The 19,181-nt window shown below is 35.7% G+C and overlaps 1 protein-coding gene across 3 annotated transcripts in view; it reads right to left on the minus strand.

Moving 5' to 3' along the window:
• Positions 1-212: 212 nt before the first annotated feature.
• Positions 213-19,181, minus strand: part of LOC100343733 (pancreatic alpha-amylase) — a 50,326-nt gene continuing 31,357 nt past the window's right edge. For 2 of the 3 annotated variants that reach the window (XM_002715825.5, XM_070076934.1), the window contains 10 exons: positions 7,386-7,599; positions 6,911-7,057; positions 5,952-6,149; positions 5,357-5,587; positions 4,508-4,641; positions 3,754-3,876; positions 3,574-3,673; positions 3,045-3,163; positions 2,821-2,946; positions 213-432 (listed from right to left, as the gene is read on the minus strand). In XM_002715825.5, the coding sequence (XP_002715871.1) occupies positions 243-432; positions 2,821-2,946; positions 3,045-3,163; positions 3,574-3,673; positions 3,754-3,876; positions 4,508-4,641; positions 5,357-5,587; positions 5,952-6,149; positions 6,911-7,057; positions 7,386-7,553 (1,536 nt within the window). In that variant the 5' untranslated portion in view covers positions 7,554-7,599 and the 3' untranslated portion in view covers positions 213-242. Of the gene's footprint in view, positions 433-2,820; positions 2,947-3,044; positions 3,164-3,573; positions 3,674-3,753; positions 3,877-4,507; positions 4,642-5,356; positions 5,588-5,951; positions 6,150-6,910; positions 7,058-7,385; positions 7,600-17,747; positions 17,866-19,181 lie in introns of those variants that run through there. The other variant, XM_051856228.2, reaches the window with a different exon arrangement.

Raw genomic sequence — 19,181 nt, forward strand, 5'->3', positions numbered from 1 at the left:
TGGATGGCAGGTACCCAAGGATATAGGCCACCTTCCACTGCTTTTCTAGGCACATTACAGGAAACCAGATAATAAACGGAGCAGCCGAGACCTGCAAGGCACTCCTATATGGGATGCCAGCATCACAAGTGGCAAATTAACCCATTGCCCCATGCTACCCCCTAGTTATTACAGATTCTACTAAAGATTAATGAGGAAATGGAACACAGTCATTGCTTTGCTGAATTCACTTTATTTGAATTTTATAATTTTGCACCAACATGAATTGCAATGAATGGATCTTCAGCAGAGTTGCTAATAGAAAAGTAAGCTTTGCCATCACTGGAAACAGAGACTTTAATTCCTGTGCAACTGTTACCACTTTTATCTCCAGAAATGACATCACAGTATGTGCCACCAGGAAGACCAGTTTGCAAAGTTGAAGATAATGACCTGTAACATAAAATTGAACATTTACTTTCAGTTCACTGTAATTAAATGCAAGAATACAGATCATCTCCCAAGCAAATAATTTACTTTGTGCCATAAAACTTAAAGCAGTCAGGGCCAGCACTGTGGCACAGCGGGTTAAAGCCCTGGCCTGAAGTGCCAGCATGCCATATGAGCATCAGTTCTAGCCCTAGCTGCTCCTCTTCCAGTCAAGCTTTCTGCTATGGCCTGGGATAGCATTAGAGGATGTCCCAAGTCCTTGGGCCCCTGCACCCACATGGAGACCCAGAAGAAGCTCCTGGCTCTTGGCTTCGGATTGGCACAGTTGCGGCCATTGCAGCCATCTGGGGAGTGGACCAATGGATGGAAGATCTCTATCTCTCTCTGTCTCTACTTCTCTCTGTAACTTTGTCTTTCAAATAAATAAAATAAATCTTATAAAAAACTCTAAGCAGGCCAGTGCCATGGCTCATTTGGCTAATCCTCCGCCTGCGACGCTGGCACCCCAGGTTCTAGTTCCCGTTGGGGCACTGGGTACTAGTCCCAGTTGCTCCTCTTCCAGTCCAGCTCTCTGCTGTGGCCCGGGAAGGCAGTGGAGGATGGCCCAGTGCATGGGAGACCAGGAGAAGGCACCTGGCTCCGGGCTTTGTATTAGCGCAGCACTGGCCATGGTGGCCATTAGGAGAGTGAACCAGTGGAGGGAAGACCTTTCTCTCTGTCTCTCTCTCACTGTCTATAACTCTCTCTCTCTCTCACTGTCTAACTCTGCCTGTCAAAAACAAAACAAAACAAAAAAAAAACCACAACTCTTAGCAATCAAAGCTTTCGATAGAAAAATATCCAAGCACAAACACTTTTCCAGTGTATGTGAAAAGCTCTCTCAGGACCAAAGGCAATCTAGCAGAAAAATGTACTCAGTAGAGAATATCACTGAAATACGAAGGTTGCAAAATATAAGTGAAGATCTGCAGAAATTGCCACCTTTATATAAATACTACTTCTGGTAGATATAAATATTTTAAATTTGTCTTCAAATGAATTTAAGAAAATACTAGCATTTTTAAGAATTAAATGGGATTCTATCTTCAAAAAGCTCTTTGCTTTTCAAGAAGCTAAAAATAATTTGTGTGGAGGTTAAAATAATCTAACGTTTCTGTGAAGGACATAATTTGGAATATGAAGCTTTCCTGAATAATTTATTTTGGTTTTACATTTCATAAATAGCAAAAATTAAAGAACTAGCTATGCATTCCTGTGTTGAAAAGGAGAAAGGCTTGTATATAAGTATATATTTACTTATTAATTGACCAGTAAAATGTAATTTATGGTAGAGTGAGCTGATCAGAGGTGCACTTAAGCCTTCGTGGAGACATTTCAACTGCCTACAAAGAAGTCTTTCAAGCTGTGGTTCTGTATGTCAAGTATCACTGTATTAGAGGCAGAGGTTTCAAGAATCACAAATGCAAGGCCAACAATGGGAAGTTTCAAAACTAAACATTAAAAACCTCCTGAAGCAAATCATTAACCATAAGGTACATACTTCTTACATATTTGCTATACAATATCAAATTTGTCATAGAAAAGTAAAGAATGTATACCAAACAATCAGATTGAGGAGGGGTAGAGGAAAAGTGCCAAGAAAAAAAATAAAGATATTCCAGTAATGAGGAAATTTTATTCCATGAAAAAAAATCAGGACAACATGGGATTGCACAACCACTACATTAACTATATTATAAATCTTTAGATTGTGTGTGAGCATTTATAGGTTTTATTATATATTGTATAACCACATGATTTTTCAAGGATGCACACAATAAAATTTGAAAGAGAAATAGGGTCCAGCTGACCAGCATGTTAACGCCATGGCCTGAAGCACAAGCATCCTATATGGGCGCCTGTTTGAGACCCAACTGCTCCATTTCTGATCGAGCTCTCTGCTATGGCCTCAGAAAGCACTGAAAGATTTCTCAGGTCCTTGGGCCCCTGCAACAATGTGGGAGATCCAGAAGAAGCTCCTGGCTACTGGCTTCAGATCAGCTCAGCTCCGGCCTTTGCGGCCAATTTGGAGTGAACCATTGGATGGAAGACCTTTCTCTCTCTCTCTCTCTCTCTTTCTTTTCTCTCATGCCTCTCCTCTCTCTGTGTAACTCCAACTTTCAAACAAATAAGTAAATTTAAAAAATTAAAAGAAATCAATTATAAAAAATAAAAACTAAAGAGTAAGAGCCATCAGGGTATTTTTTTCTTCCTATTCTGATATCTCTGTTTTTGAAAAAAAAAAAAAAACTCATTAGAAGAATTTTCAAATATAAAAAGTTAAAAAATAGGAAAAGAATAAACCAACAATATACAAGTTTAAGCTGTACTCTTAAATTGATATCTACTTACCAGTCATCATTGTTAAAGACAATGAATCCTTTGTTTCCTCTTCCAAAAGCCACTTGATTGCTACCATTATCCCACCAGTTACTGAAAGGCTGGCCATCGACTACATTACGGAAAATGACCATGTTCCTATAAGCATAGCATCATAAAAAATGTTGATATCCTTAAACTGCTTCTGTTTAAAGACATTTTACTACTAGAGAAAATCTCAACATAAATAGTCCCACCTTATTTGGCGCCACCGATGCTCACAGACCCAGTCATTGCCACAAGTAGTGTCTGCATTAATAGTTACTTCCTTAGTTACACCATTATTGTTTGGTGGCCCAATCCAATCATTAGTATCCTTAATTAGAAACACAAATAGCAAATAATTCACAGTTTTATCAAATATATTTTTTCGTTTTTGTTTTCTATTACACCAAACCCAAACTGTTCTTATTCTTAATACCAGTCCTTTAGTTAAAGAAGTACATATTTTACTGCCTGACTTTTATCTTATGTTTAGATGTTTTTTCTTAGTGGAGAGCGAATATTTGTCATATCTCTGAAACAGTTTCTACACTTTTGAATGTGGAAAACTTGAATTTTGCTTTTTTAATATCCACTGTATTACAAAGATCCATGTATTACATTATGTTTATATTTAATAAATATTTAATTAGTAAATATTGAATGCAATATATTCATGTAAAATTAACACAAATCTTCCTTCTTTCTGGAGAAAAAAGGTATCTTGAACAACTTTAAGCTTACTTTTCCATTCACAAAATTTCTTGACCACCGGTAGCTTGACATTACTCGTGTGACTCCATAGGGATGAGCAAGCATAAATCCAACTGCCATTTTATACAGTCTGAAAGTTACAAAATGACATTATCATGGGGTATAATTTTTCATAGATAGATTAAAAAACAAACGTATTCTCTTTCCTACCTAGCATCCCAGAAGGTAAGAATAGATGCTCCTCCAGCGCCATGTCCTCGCTGATTGTCGTGGTTATCCACAAAGACAAGTGCTCTGTCAGAAGGCATGAAACCCCAGCCTTCTCCCCAGTTCCTATTTAAAAAATAAGTTATAAAGATACATATTCTTTTCAATGGCATTAGAATAATCTATATATCACTCTCAGATAAATTCTTTCTAAAAGTATATATATTTTATAGGATTTTATAATATACATGCAATTTTCAAATATTTCCTGTTTTTATATACATGTGAATTATTTGTATTCCATTCATGTTATAGATACTATCAATTTTGTTATTAAAAAGTTCTTATAGAGGTTTCAGTATATTGCAATTTAGATAGACTTCAGAAGGTCAATATCCTCTCATTATACAGAATACCATAATGGGTTATAATGAGGCTTCAATTCTGAATTTCCATGTATAAACATTTTCACATATCAAAATAACTGATATACTACATTTCAGTTCATAGTGTAGCCACATTTAAAAAAAAATGCAGGTGATGTTTTCAGTCTCTAGACAAACTTCTATGTGATTGGCATTCTAAATTTTAAAAAAAAAAGATGATTACTTGGAGCTTGAGGCACTGTAACACTTAAAATAATTGACTCTTTGGTATTTGTCCAAAATTGGGAGCTTCCAAGAAGGTAATTTTAACTTGGGCAGTAACACCAGTAGATGTGAGACATGACTCAAGTGACAAATAATACGTCATTTACTTTAGGTAAGACATCTTCTCTCCATTCCACCGGCGAATAACCGTGCCTAGTTTTGCACCATACTTGAATTCTGTCACACGGCCATTTCCGAAGTACTGACTACTTGTAATTGGCTCACCACCCAGATCAATCACCTAGTAGAAATTTAGGAGAAAATACATGAGAATTTTGAATTATTTTAGTGAACACATTAACATTGATAGAGAATGGATTAAGAATATGTAATTTTAATTGTCTAAAACGGTTATGCTCATAGGGTGAGTCTGACTTTTTGGATAACACGTATGTTACAATATTGAAAGAAAAATGATGACAAGGTGATCTGTTGTCCTGAGAGAATACTGACCTAATTTAGTCTCCCACATAAATGATTATAAGAGTTCAAAATGACACAGCATTTATTATTTGACTGACAACAATTCTCAGGGATTGATGAACATCAACTCATTAGTAATTCCCCAAAAACAACCAAGATAAAAACTTTATAATTAACCCAGTTCTTTATGGAAAAGAATTGTTCTCAGAAAGGTTAGAAAAGTTGCCTAAAAAACATAAGGTTATTAGATGTATAGTCAAGATTCCAACCCAGATAGACTGGCTTGAAAAAATACCTCTGTGATGCTCTGCCTTCCATACTGTTTTCTGGGGCTTTGAGGCCTCTTTAAATTGTTTGCACTTCCAATACAATGACTGTGAGAAAGAATTGCTGTCTCCAAGTAAAAGAGCTTAAAGAACACTGCTGTATATAAATGACCCCGTTATTAACCTCCATACAATGTGTATTTAATTAAATCTGTCATTTAGTTTCTAATTAGACTATTTTATCTTCACTTATACGTATTGACATACCTCTTGGTAAATGAAAGGTTTACTTCCTGAAGGGAACCACTTTGTGTTTAGATTGTTCAGCTTGTCCAAAACTGCCTTTATGTCTCCAGGCCACATATGCTTACATGCATCCAGTCTGAACCCTGCTACACCAATGTCAATGAGACGGTTCAAGTACGCAGCAAGAGTGGAACGCACATAATCTTTTTCCAATGCAAGATCAAGAAGACCAGTCAGACGACAATCTCTGACCTGTTGAGGTTGAAATTTTGTGATTCATAAAACATCACCTTTAACTTGAGAATCTATTTGGTTTTTGATGAACAGGTTCACCAACAGATACATCTATAGTGCCTTCTTTGCATTGGGCACTACAGATACATCCTTAAATTATTCCTTAGTATAAATTGGAGAATTTATGAAATATAAAAGATGAGTTTTTTTTAATTGGGGTAAGTTTTTGAACATTGGTTTGAGTTTGTATTTTTAAACAGACTTGGTAACACATTTTCCCAAAGATTCTACACTCATATGAAATGGAATTCAATAAGCTATATGCATACAATTTAAAATACAGATGATATTTTACTCATATTACTAATTTTTTAAAAATTACCTGATAAATGTCTTGATAGCTCTCAATGCCTCCACTTCCACTTTTACATTTACCATCATTAAAATCCCAACCAGAGTATGGGACAGCTGGAAAATCCCTGGTTTGAGCATTGAAGTAACTCCCACAGGTACTATGTGTTCCCGCACCTTGACCGTCACCACACATATGATTCATTACAGCATCCACATAAATACGGACCTGAAAAACAAGGTTTCCACTCCAGTTTGACTTAGAGAGAGGCAGAAATCAAAACTATTATTGAATATTATATACAGCCCACAAATAAAACTCAATTATTTCTGATATTTTATAAATTTTCTACAAAAACAAAGTGAAGTATGAAAAGGAACTAATGTTAACTGAAGACCAACAACTCTTAAAAACATTTGATCAACTGTGTATTTACATAATAATAACTTGACAGATAAGAAAATGTCATAATTATAAATAAATGAAAAATGCCATTTTTGAGGAAATAAGATTCAATTGAGACAGGAGAGGTTATTAAGAAAGAAGTTTGCCTCTACCCTTTACTTGGTATTTGAAAAGAAGAAGGTAGATATTAGTCTCTTATTAAAGAGAGAAAATAACTATTTTGTAAAGAAAAACCAATGTGGAAGACAACCTAGGAATTTTGGATGGAAATGTAAATCATAAAATGACTGCAATGATTGTAACTGATATCCTATTTCTAAAATGAAAAGTGTTTTTAGGAAATGTTTTGCTATATAAGTGAATTCTGCTTTAAACTTTAATTTGTCTCTTCGTTAGTAGATAAATTATGCCTACAAAAAATTTATGCAATTTGAACATAGCACAATGCAAATTTTGAGTTACAGCTAAGGTATGGAGTGAAATTTAACAGTTTAAAATATGAAAATCTTTCTGCTCAAAACAGCAAGAGACAATAGGGAAAAATTGGTTTCCTCCATAATATTTTTAAAGGAAACTTTACTTACACCGACATTGTTACATCTCGTCACCATGTCTCTGAATTCATCTTCATTTCCAGATCTGGTGCATATTTTATAGCTAATTGGTTGGTATCTTTCCCACCAAGGTCTAAAAGGATTGGTAACTACAACATTTTCATTGGGTGGAGAGACCTAAAATATAAAATGTATCAATAAGTATCAAATTACAGTTTTATTTTATACCATTGGATGTTCTAAAAACTAGTCAACAATTATTTCTCAACTTTTATGTGGCTGCATTTCTTAATAACCAACTAAAATATTAATAGCATATTAAAGATATCCTGCTGGGAAAGATTCTATCAGAAACCAAAAAAAAAGCTGCCAGAAGTACCAAACTGTTTTATTGAGAGTCCATTCATATGAAAACCCACTTTACCTCGCTTTGGAGATGTTGATCAGAATACTATTTACTATAAACGTAGCAAACTCTGTAATTCATCCCATTAACAAAACTCACCTGAACTCCTCCATATCCATTGGGAGCCAGGTATCGCTCACATTCCTTGGCAATGTCAACCCAGCGCCACTCAAACAGGTGGACAATAGATGTGCGTCCCTGTTGGGTATGTGGGCTATACTGTGCCCAGCAGAACCCAAGGGCAAAAAGCAACAGAAAGATTTTCATTTTGCTCTCAGGTGATAGATGTTCTTTCTAGGAGCTATTTATATTCCTGTAAAAGCACATGTTACAAAGGAAATGTTAATATGAATAAATACTTAAAATACAAGTTGTCTATTCATTCTCTGAAAAAGATTATCAATAATAATGTCCATGCAACAGCTGAAGAACATTCATAAGATCTCCCAGGAAAATAATCTAAATGGCCTCATAGAACTACTGATTTTTCTTATTCAGGGAATATTAGCTTTTCAAACATTGGGCATTATATATATCTAAAAAATAATTATTCATTTTTATTCAATTAGGGTTAGATCTTCCCATGTCCTTCAGTAACAGAAGGAAAATAACAAAGCCAACAGAATCATATTCAAAATATTGCTTTAGGGGTCAGCGTTGTGGTACAGCAGGTAAAACTGTCACCTGAAGTGCCCGCATCCCATATGGGCCCTGGTTCAAGACCTAGCTGCTCCACTTCCTATCCAACTCTCTGCTATGGCCTGGGAAAACAGTGGAAGATGGCCCAAGGCCTTGGGGCCCTGCCTGCACCCGCATAGGAGACCCGGAGGAAGCTCCTGGCTCCTGGCTTAGGATTGGAACAGCTCTGGTCATTGTGGCCATTTGAGGAGTGAACCAATGGATGGAAGACCTCTTTCTCTCTCTCTGCTTTTCCTTCTCTCTCTGTGTTACTCTGACTTTCAAATGAATAAATAAATCTTTAAAAATTTTTGCTTTAAGTAATTATTTTGTTAACTTTATAAAATATCCAATTTTAATTTAATATAATATAAAAGAACAGAATATCCTATTCAATTCTGTTTTCTACCCAAACCTAAACTTTTAGTTATTAAAATTCCTACATTTGATTTAGGAAACTACTTGGAATTTAAATATTCAGAAACTAGAGAAAGAGACCTTTATTCCTCTCTGTCAACTCATGCATTTAATACTGGGGCTATAGTAGTAGGGTTTGTGGTGGAAGTGGTTGCCATCTCTCTCTACTCGAATATCTCTTGTACCTGATACAACACTAAAGTAATGGATTCACATCCCTCTTCCTTCTTAACATAATTGAAATCCTAGGAAAGAGAATAATAGTACAGCTGAGAAAAAACTTCATTCATTCATTCAACAAGTATTTCTCAAGTGTCTGTTTTTTGCCAAACTTTTTTGAATATTAAGGATACAATGATGGACAGAGGTTTCTGTTGTCAGACAATTTACATTCTGGTGAATGGGAAAAAATACATGAGTAAATAATAACTATAATAGTAATAACAGTGGAAATAACCTAATTTCAGGTAGTAAAAAAGAGTAGTATGGAAAACAAAATAGAGAGTGACCTCACCATCAAGGTATTTTTATACTGGATCTAAAAGGGAGGCATCCTTGAAGTAGATACTGTCAGTTGTGATTTGGAGGATTTGATGGAGTCAGTCATTTGACAGTCAGAGAAAGAGGAAAAAGAGGGACAGTGTCATGGTGCAGTGGCACAGTGGCTAAAGCTGCCTCTGAAGAGACAGGCATCCCATGTGAGCACTGGTTCTAGATCCAGCTACTCCACTTCCAATCCAGCAGCAGAAAATGGCTCAAGTACTTTGGCCCAAGTCACCCTTGTCAGTGACCCAGATGGAGTCCCAGGCTTCTGGTTTTAGCTTGGCCCAGCCCTGAACATTATGAGCGTTTAGAGATTAACTGGTGGATGGCAGATTCTCTCTCACTCTCTATTTTTCTGTCCTTCAAATAAATAAAATAAATCTTTTTTAAAAAAAGAGAAAGAGTAAGAGTAATGGCTGTAAGTAAGAAAACAATGAGAATATTCAGTGAATATTAAAAAAAAAAAGTTAAGATAGCTGAACCTAGTCTGATATAGGATAAGGTAAAATGGAGTGATATGAGATCATAGCGTTAGGCTAGATCATGTTTGACCATGTAGACCATAAAGAAATAGAGAGCCATGGAGTCTCTAAAAATGGAAGCTGAACAACTCTACTATGCTTTTAGAGACAACCACTGTTGCCTCTGAGAAGAAACCAGAGTGTAGGAGAGTAAGAGTAGAGAAGGACAGATCAGATAGATGAGTTTTACCATAGTCCAGGAAAGAGATGTGTGGCTTGGACTAGGGCATAGGCAGGATATATTTCAGGGGTAGAGAGGCAACAGCCTATGTCTAAATAATGGTAAAAATAATCATTTGATTGTCAAGTTATTTATTACCATAAGGAAAACTAAGGAAGTGCCAGCTTTGGGAAGGGTTTCAAGGGTGCTATGGACCTTAATTATTCCTCTATCAAGCTTTTTTAAAATAATTTTTATTTGTTTTGAGACAAAGTGTTAGGAGAGACAGAGAGAAAGATCTTTCTTTCTTTTTTAAACTTGTATTTAGTAAATATAATTTCCAAAGTACAGTTTATGGATTACAATGGCATTTTCCCCTCCTTAACTTCCCTCCCACCTGCACCCCGCCCATCTCCCGCTCCCTCTCCCATTACATTCACATCAAGATTCATTAGACAGAAAGATATTTCATCTGCTGGTTCACTCACCAAAAGGCCATTATGACTAGCGCTGTTCCAGGATGAAGCTAGAGCCTGGAATTCTATCTTGGTTTCCTATGTGACTGGCAGTGGCCTAAGCACTTAGACCATTTTTGCTACTTTCATAGGTACATTGTCAGGGAGTTGGAGTAGAAGCAGAACAGCTGGAACTGATTCTATGACATGGGAGGTGGTGTTGCAAGTGATACTTAACCACTGTTCGACAATGCCTGCCACCCTCTATCAGTCTTAATGCTCCTCTTTGGTCCTTCCCTATGCTACCATTGAGACCTATCCACTGCAGAACAAAAAGTTCATCAGTTCATTATAATTTATGCACAATTTCAGACCTCCATGACATATCAATTGCTTTCCTTCATGCTATAATTCCCCTCTGCCATCTTTGTGAACCTGTAAACTACCCTTCCTGCCACACTCAGCATGAGCAACATTTTTATGAAGATTGCCCATATATTCTCAGTTGAGTCAATAACTCTTCTGCTGTATAATACCTTTCAAACTTATATGACACTATTAAAGCTGATTTTATTTGTATTGCAACTTTATTCTAACTAATTGAATGTTTATTTGACCACAATTTGGGACTAAGTTTCTTAAAGTAGACTTCACACTTAATAATCTAAAAGCTTGCAAATGATTGGTGTAATGTCTTAGGACCCTAATTGACAGCTATAATATGCAAATTATAGGTTTCAGGTATTGTGCAAGAATTTGGCATAACATGGGTTACATTTTAATTGATTTTTTGAAAATAAATGAAGACTATGACAGAAATTGTGTGATGCACTTAATTTTAATCACCACAAGTACTTTTTTTTTACCATAGAAAACAGATATTATTTATTAGATGGACTTAAAAATCAACACAAATCAGTTTTAGGCACTTCTTGAGTACAGACTGTGGGATTTTCTTTTTCTTCTTCTTTTTAAACTAAAGAACAGAGACCTACCAGGTAATACCATACAGATTTAAAGTTTAGTTTTTAGAACAAAACACAATGGCTAGACAAGTAATAAGAATTATTACATAACTAATCCAACTGTATTCTGTTACATTTCATCACAATTCCATGTGTTCTTAGGATCAAATAGAAGTATTCAAAGCTCTAAATTCTAGCTTTCTTTCCTTTACTCCACTATCAAGGTCTTAACCAACCATACATTCCTTGAGGGAGCATAATACAGTTGTTTTTGTATAAGTGGATCTGTAAAGGTTTATTTTGTATATTATATCTGCATCTACATAGTCAATGCATGTCTTAAAGCACATTTTGATAGAATTGTAAAGATAGGCTTTCCATTAGAAATTTCTTTAGATATCTAACATTTATCTTTGCTTTTTTTTAAGTAAAGATGAGGAAAATAATGGAATGTGGGCATGGTTTGAAGAATATCTTTAGGTAAAACACTACATATGAATTTGGTTTGGCATTTTTTCCAACTCAAACTGGCTGAACTGGTATTCTCCAAAGCATAATCACCCTCAGTAACTGGAAGCTAATCCATATATAACATACCCTCCATGTCTAAATAATAACTCAAGGAGCTGGCAGAGTCTTATCTTTCAAAATCTATTCAGTATATGAAGTTAAAATTAAGAAGCATTAAAATGTTAAATACAGTGTAACTTAAAGGATTTTACTGCAGGCATCTATGTGCTGTGTGCACTGTACGCTGTACTTTGTAAGCAGGAAGAAAATAAGGCCCAGCAAGACTGAGTAATTGTCCAGGTTTATGTTATGTTTCAAAGACAGAATCTGATCAAAGGTCTGACTACAAGTCAACATTCTCCATGTTACGCTAATATTTCTTTCAGCATTTTAGAGATGTGATGTTCAATATGATAGTAGTAACAACTGGTTATTGAACAGTGGAAATATAATGAGTCTAAGCAGAGATATACTACAAATGTAAAATGCACTCTGAATTTCAGAATATATGTGAAAATAGAATATGTGAGTTAACAATTTTTATGTTGCTTCTATGTTGAAAAACTGTGGTAGAATGAGGTGAAAAGGTCATATAGAGATGGCCGCTGAGGTGAAAAGGTCATGCCAAGATGGCCGCTGACAACAGAAACTGCCTGGCAACAGGCCGTGATTGGATGGCTTCGGAAACCACATGACAACAGAGGAAACCACATGACAACAGAGCCTGACTGATGGCAGGCCGTGATTGGATGGTTTCAGAAACTGCCTGGCAACAAGAGCCTGACTGGCAACAGGCTGTGATTGGATGGCTTTGGAAACTGCCTGGCAATAGGCTATGATTGGTTGGGGCATAGACCGGCCCTTGACCAGATTGGCTGGTCTTGACTATATAAGCTGTTGTACTAACTGAAATAAACGAGTCTGTGGGCTGCTTGCCTCAAGCCCACTTTCACCCAACTCCTGGGGTCTGTGCAGTGATTTGACGCCTCTTGCCCCTACCATGCTCCTCCTCTCAGAAACCAATCCACTGCAACATTGTTGAGAAATTAATTGCAACAGAAAACTATTGTGCCATATGCTAGACTAAATAAAATTCATTATAAACTTGACATTACTGAAATTACTGTTCTTTTGCTTCTTTTAATGTCGCATAAATTGCTACATTAGATATGTGAATTGTGTTATAAGGGCTATTGTAGAGGTCATTTTAAGTCAAAGAAAGGAGACATATATAAAAAATAAACAAAAATAATGAAGTGAAGGATATAATCCCAATTTTAAGATAGTTATGAGTAATTTGTTTCAGGATTTAGTCAAAAGTGAAAAAAATCATTTTTGACAGATAAAAACAGGCAAAGTTAAAACTGATTGAAGAACGGATTTTCCTTTAATAAAAAAAGATGGAGGGCTGGTTTTGTGGCATAGTATGTTAAGCCTCTGCCTGCAGCGCCAGTATGCCACATGGGTGCCAGTTCTAGTCCCCACTGCTCCACTTCTGATCCAATCCCTGCTAATATGCCTAGGAAGTCAGTGGAAGATGACCCAAGTGCTTGGCCCTTGTACCCACTTGGGAGACCTGAATGAAGTTCCTGACTCCTGGCTCCTGGATCTTGTCTCCAGACTAGCCCATCTCCAGCCATTACGACCACTTGGGGAGTAAACCAGGGGATGGAAGACCTCTCTCTCTCTCTCTCTCTCTCTGCCTCTCCTCTCTCTCTCTGTAACTCTGCCTTTCAAATAAATAAATAATCTTTAAAAAAGGAGACAAAAGAGATAATGTGAAATTTCTTTTAAGAAAAACAGAATTATCAAATGAAAAAGGAAATAGGCAAGGAAAAGGGAAATAAGTATGTGAAGAGATCATACAATGTTTTATAAGCAAAACTTAGTTGTAGTGAGCCATGTGAGTTAAAGTAGGGCATGTATACTATACTAGGACACTCAAAATCAGGGAGAAGAAAACAGACTCTCATCTGAAAGATTCAGGAAGTTAGAGGTGTGTGCATGTTGTGTGTGTTTTTGTGTGTGTGCTTGCTTGTTGGACACTGGAAAGTAATTTGATTAGAAGTTTTGGAGACTATTAGATGGCTTAAAACAGAGACCTGAAACAGAAACATTGGAAAACTTCTCCATAAGGAAACAGTAGTAACAAAAATCTGAACGTGGAGTACAGCAGTAAGAAAGCAAATTCACAGCATGGTGGACTGTCACAATAAGGGCCACCCAATGAATGCCACTAACCAAGATCTATACTTATGTGGGGTCTTTTCCTATAAAGACTTTAGAATTGCCTTGTGACTTGTTCTGTCCTGAAAGTGTCTGCAAATAAGACACAAGCAGATTTGGATTAAGATTTGTACAAAGGGGTTCATCTCTTGAAACTGACATCATCGCAATGTGAGCGTAACTGGGTTAACAGACCTCATGAAGAGGGCTGGCTGTCCATAGGCCTTCCAACCCCTGAGTTAACCAACCAACTAGAGGTGGCTACCCATGGTTAAACCAGCAGAAAATTCACCTAGCAAACCTACAGAGCTGTGAGGCATGAGCTTTTATCATTATTCCCCAATAACTCAATACCACAGATAGAAGAAACACTGTTGAGTTAGTGGGCATTGTCTCTCTAGGGAATGCTCATTAATCAGATGTAAGGAAATAGAAGAAAGATCCAAAGTAGACTCTCTGAATGTGTGAAAGAATGTGTTTGTCACTGATAGTGCAATTTAAGGGATATTTTGCTTTCAGGAAACTGAGTAAATAATATGGGAGGCATACTTAGTTTGAGGTACCACTTTTACAAGCAAAAGGAAGTATAAAAATAAAATGAACAAAACAACATGTATGAGGAAATGAGTACACAGCTTTGTGAACTTTCCACATGCAATCATAGTGTGAGAAAAGGCACACAAAGTATAACAACTGATTTAACACAGACGTTGATCAAAACAGATGCTATCGCTAAGCAAGTAGTATGTACAAGCCAGTGCACAGGGGCAGTTATGAGGCCTGAAGAGTTGTCACCTTAACTTTTGACAAGACAGATGTCAAATACAAAGTTGCAACATTGGGAAAAGTCCATCAGTTTTATAAAATAATGAGGTGTAGTGAACAGGAACAAGAGGATAAAGATGTGCCTTTAAAATAGGGAGAGGTGTTTCGTTTCCAGAGAAAGGTTTTAAATCAAAAATAGAAAGAAAAATTTTCAAGGAGTGAAGGAAAATTACTGGATATGGATGAGTATTATAATCAGAGTAGAAGGGAAGACTGAGTGATAAAGATGACAGCATAAAGAGCCTACAGAGAAGAGAGGAGAGAAGAAAGAGGGGAGGGGAGAAGAGGGGAGTGGAAGGGAGGGGAGGGGAGGGGAGGGGAGGGGAGGGGAGGGGAGGGGAGGGGAGGAGGAGCTTGTTTTTCCAAAGGTTGAAATGTAAGGGTTAGGAAAAATGAACATAAGAATCAGAAAAACTGTAATATAAATCCTGACCTTTCTATTCATCAAGTATCTGCTTTCACTATTTGGAAAGTAACTGCTTTATCTATTACTAGAAAAAGTAACATGAGGAGTTTACAAAAATTCTTGGAAAATGCATATTATAAACTATTGATGAATTTCAAAATTGTTTTGCATCAAAGAAACCTTATATTTTAATTCTATTTTTCCATGAACTTTTAGATACATAATAGATATCTCATAAAGTTGTTATCATTATTAAACAAATTAATGCACTTGGCCACCCTGTCTTTTGTTTCCTTTCCATTCCTTTCTTCCAAACTTCTAATAATACTTTCTACTTCTCATAATTATGTTCATATCACCTAGAAGAACAAGTAGATGAAAAGGAACTACCAGTGTTTTCCACCTGTAATTTTTTCTTTGTTTCTTTTTTGCCATTTTCCCTCTTTCTGTTTTCTCCTCCTTCCCTCCCTGTCCCTATCCTTTCTTCTCTCCTTTTATCCCTCTCTCCCTCCCTCCCTTCCTTCTCTCCTTCCTTTCCTCCTTCCTTCCCGCCTTTCTTCTTTTCTTTCTCCCTTTTCTCCTTCCTTCTTCTCATCCTTCCTCCCTCTCTCTCTCCCTCATTTCTTCCTCTTTCCCTATTTAGAATTTCTGGTGTACTCACGGTTAACTCTGAACTATTCTTTTTAATAACAGATCAGTGCATTTAGGATGCTTTCAAAATAAGCAGTGACTAGCAGACCTATTTTCAGATTTACTTTATATTTTATTTTGGATTTTATTAGCACCATTAGATATGTGATGTACAAGAAAATAACAAATTTCTACTAATGTCATATATTTCTCATTCAATCTTAATTTTCACCTAAAAAGCACATGAAGAGCAATAAACACAATAGCAAAGACACTAAAACAACAACACTTCATTTATTGCTTATAAAAGTCTGCAAATAAAGTTTTGATAATTTTTGCTATCCAAAACAAGAATCATTAACAAATTATTACATTTACTTATTGAAATAGTCATATTTAAAGACTTCTCCACAAAGAAGTTATCATAGTTATTAATATTAATATCAATGCTCTTTCATCTGTATATTTCCTGCAGTATTCTAAGTGTGCCAAATGATATATCTCAGGAAATCCATAAAAATATAAAATAGTTCATTTGGTAATGTCATAAGAAAAAGCAATATTCCTGAAAGAGTATTTAAATTTGAAGTGTCAATACAATATATTTATTGTTAAAAAGAAAATTGTGGGGCTGGTGCCGTGGCTCACTTGGTTAATCCTCCACCTGCGGCACCGGTATCCCATATAGGTACCAGGTCCTAGTCCCTGCTGCTCCTCTTCGAATCCAGCTCTCTGCTGTGGCCCAGAAAGACAGTGGAGGATGGCTCAAGTGCTTGGGCCCTGTACCCGCATGAGAGACCAGGATGAAGCACCTGGCTCCTGGCTTCGGATCGGCGCAGCACCAGCCGTAGCGTCCATTTGGGGGGTGAACCAACAGAAGGAAGAACCTTTCTCTCTCTCTCTCTCTTACTGTCTAACTCTGCCTGTCAAAAAAAAAATTGTATTAACTTAAAAGTACAAAATATGGTGTTTTCAAAAGATTTCCCTCCAATCAACATAATATGAAAGATATCTGCTATTTTATTTAATTTGAAGGACATTAAGGGAAAGCCTGTAGTGTAAATTTATCTTAAACTGTGTCTTAAACTTTGAGTAACAAATGTAATCATTTAGTTTAAAGTTTTCTGAAATCACATAAAGACAGACTTATAAAAAATGAAAAACACTATTAAAGTGTTAACCAAAAAGTAGTAACCTCCATAAAACTTAGATTTCTATGGTTTCTTTTACATATATACGCATGTACATACACACACATACACACACACACACACACACACACACACACACCAGTTATTTACAAAATTCTTTCCTTCTTCCAGAAGTAGCCTCACATCTATGGCCATATAGTAACACTTTTTAACATAAAATACATGCATTGATCAAGAAGAGGCAAGTTATTCATCATTCATAGATCTTAGTTTAGATGTCTTCTAGATAAATTTCTTTAGAGCATATAAGTAATAATAATCCCATCAGAAATCTTATGGGATTATTTTTCATGTCACATCTGTACGTGTTATTTTATCATTTCCATTTAACTCCAGGTGTGTTGACTTTTAATTTTTTTCTATTTTACTAGTTTTCAATATTATAAAACTCAAATATTGATTGTATTATAAATTTGGTCAAGGTAGTGGTTTCTTTTACTGGAAAAAAGTCACAACCCTTTAAATTTTACATTAAATTGTGTACATTTTTTCAAAAGAGTAAATGTTAGCAGCCCCTGATCAACAAAAATGTAATTCAAAAAGGAAATGGATGTGGGCTCATGGTATGTCATATATGAATGTTAGAGATAAAAAGGAAACATAATCAAATTTGTCTACCAAATCATTGAAATCAGAGAAACATTTTGAGCCATAGCTGGACATATTTCCAATATTAACAGTACATTTTGAGCTGTTAGACTAAAACATGTGTTGTCAACAAACCTAAAATAGATTGTGCAACTCTGAACTGTATCAAACCATATGACAGAAACCACTTATCTCAACAACAAAAAAAAAAAAAAGAGAGAGAGAGAGAGAGAGAGAAGGGAGAAAGGAAACCTTTATGAAACACAAAAAACATTAAAATAGCTTATATTATTTACTTATTTAAATCAACAATCTTCTAAACTCACAGTTTCCTGTTTTTCAGTCATGAAATAACAAGCCTCACTGTTCTGGGCTTGCTTTCTTCATAGGTGGAAAATAATGAGGGATTTAGGATTTCACAGATATCCTATAACCTCTGCTTTGTAATATGCACTCTTACAGCACTTAAATATGATTTGCACAGTTTAAGCTGAGCCTCACAATGACACCAGATTTGGCACTATCATGTCTGTTTCCTTGGCAAACTGCTGTCTCTCCTCTTCGCTCAATTTGCTGTCCTACAACCTCTTCCAACTACACTGTACGTCTTTAGTTTGCTTTCTCTTTCTACAATATCCTCTCTCCTAATCTCAACTGATCTTATTTTTCTCAATCATTTGTATCAGTATTGAAAAACAAGCTTGTTAAAATAATCTTAAAGAATAGATTAGCATATAAATGAGTCAAATTAATTCTTGCTTTTAAAGTGATCATTCAATATTAAATTACTTATTTTTCTATAGCAGTGCATATTTCTGCTCTCATATTTACACACAAAAATATTTTAAAAATATTTGGAGTTTCCCTTGCAGGTGGAGTATGTGCTCCAGATCTGTTGAATTTGAGGGTGTTCATGTGATTGGTTTCAACAATGATGTGTGAGCAGATATAGTGTATTTTACCAAATATAAGTTTTCTAGATTGTTAAAAACTATGTCAAATGTTTTTGTCACATATTGCAAAGGAAATAATAGGATGTATACCTTTGTTGGTGAGAGTTGAACATGACAAATAAACTTGGTTATTGTAAACTACTGAGATTTTTTTTCACGTTTTTGCTACTAGAGCTTCTATATTTTATACTGAAGGATGCAGCCACTAAAGTCCCTTAAGCTGTTGATTCCTAAGACATTCTACATGAAATTCCCTTTCTATTTAGATATAGAATGTCAGTATGAGAATAAATCATAAAATATTAACAATGATAAAGACTACTGAATTAAGTTAGTTCAGTGATTCCCAAATTTTCAGTTCTAAGCAACCAGTAACATTTTCAAAATTTCATGAAATATTTCAGTATAAAATAATGAGATTTAGCTATATAAAAGAATCTACCATTAATAAATGTTCTTAGGTCTCTTCCCTCTTCTTTTATTTTTTCACTCCTTCTTTCCTTTTACTCTCACCTTGACTCTCTTCCCTTCCTCCTCTATTATTTTTTTCTTTTCTTTTTGCATTCCCTTCCTTCCTTTCCTTCCTTCCTCCTTCCCTCCCTCCCCCCTTGCTTCCTTCTTTCTTTCCTCCCTCCTCTCCTTCTTTCCTTCCTTTCTGCTGTCTAATCTTTCCTTTTTCTTTCCTCTTTATGTCATTTGGAACAACTTATCTAAATCCATTTTGTTTTTTAAAATAAGATTTATTTATTTACTTGAAAGTCAGAGTTACCTAGTGAGAGAAGGAGAGGCAAAGAGAGAGAGAGAGAG

This window comes from Oryctolagus cuniculus, chromosome 7 (assembly GCF_964237555.1).
Source record: "Oryctolagus cuniculus chromosome 7, mOryCun1.1, whole genome shotgun sequence".
In the NCBI taxonomy this organism is placed as follows: Eukaryota; Metazoa; Chordata; class Mammalia; order Lagomorpha; family Leporidae; genus Oryctolagus; species Oryctolagus cuniculus.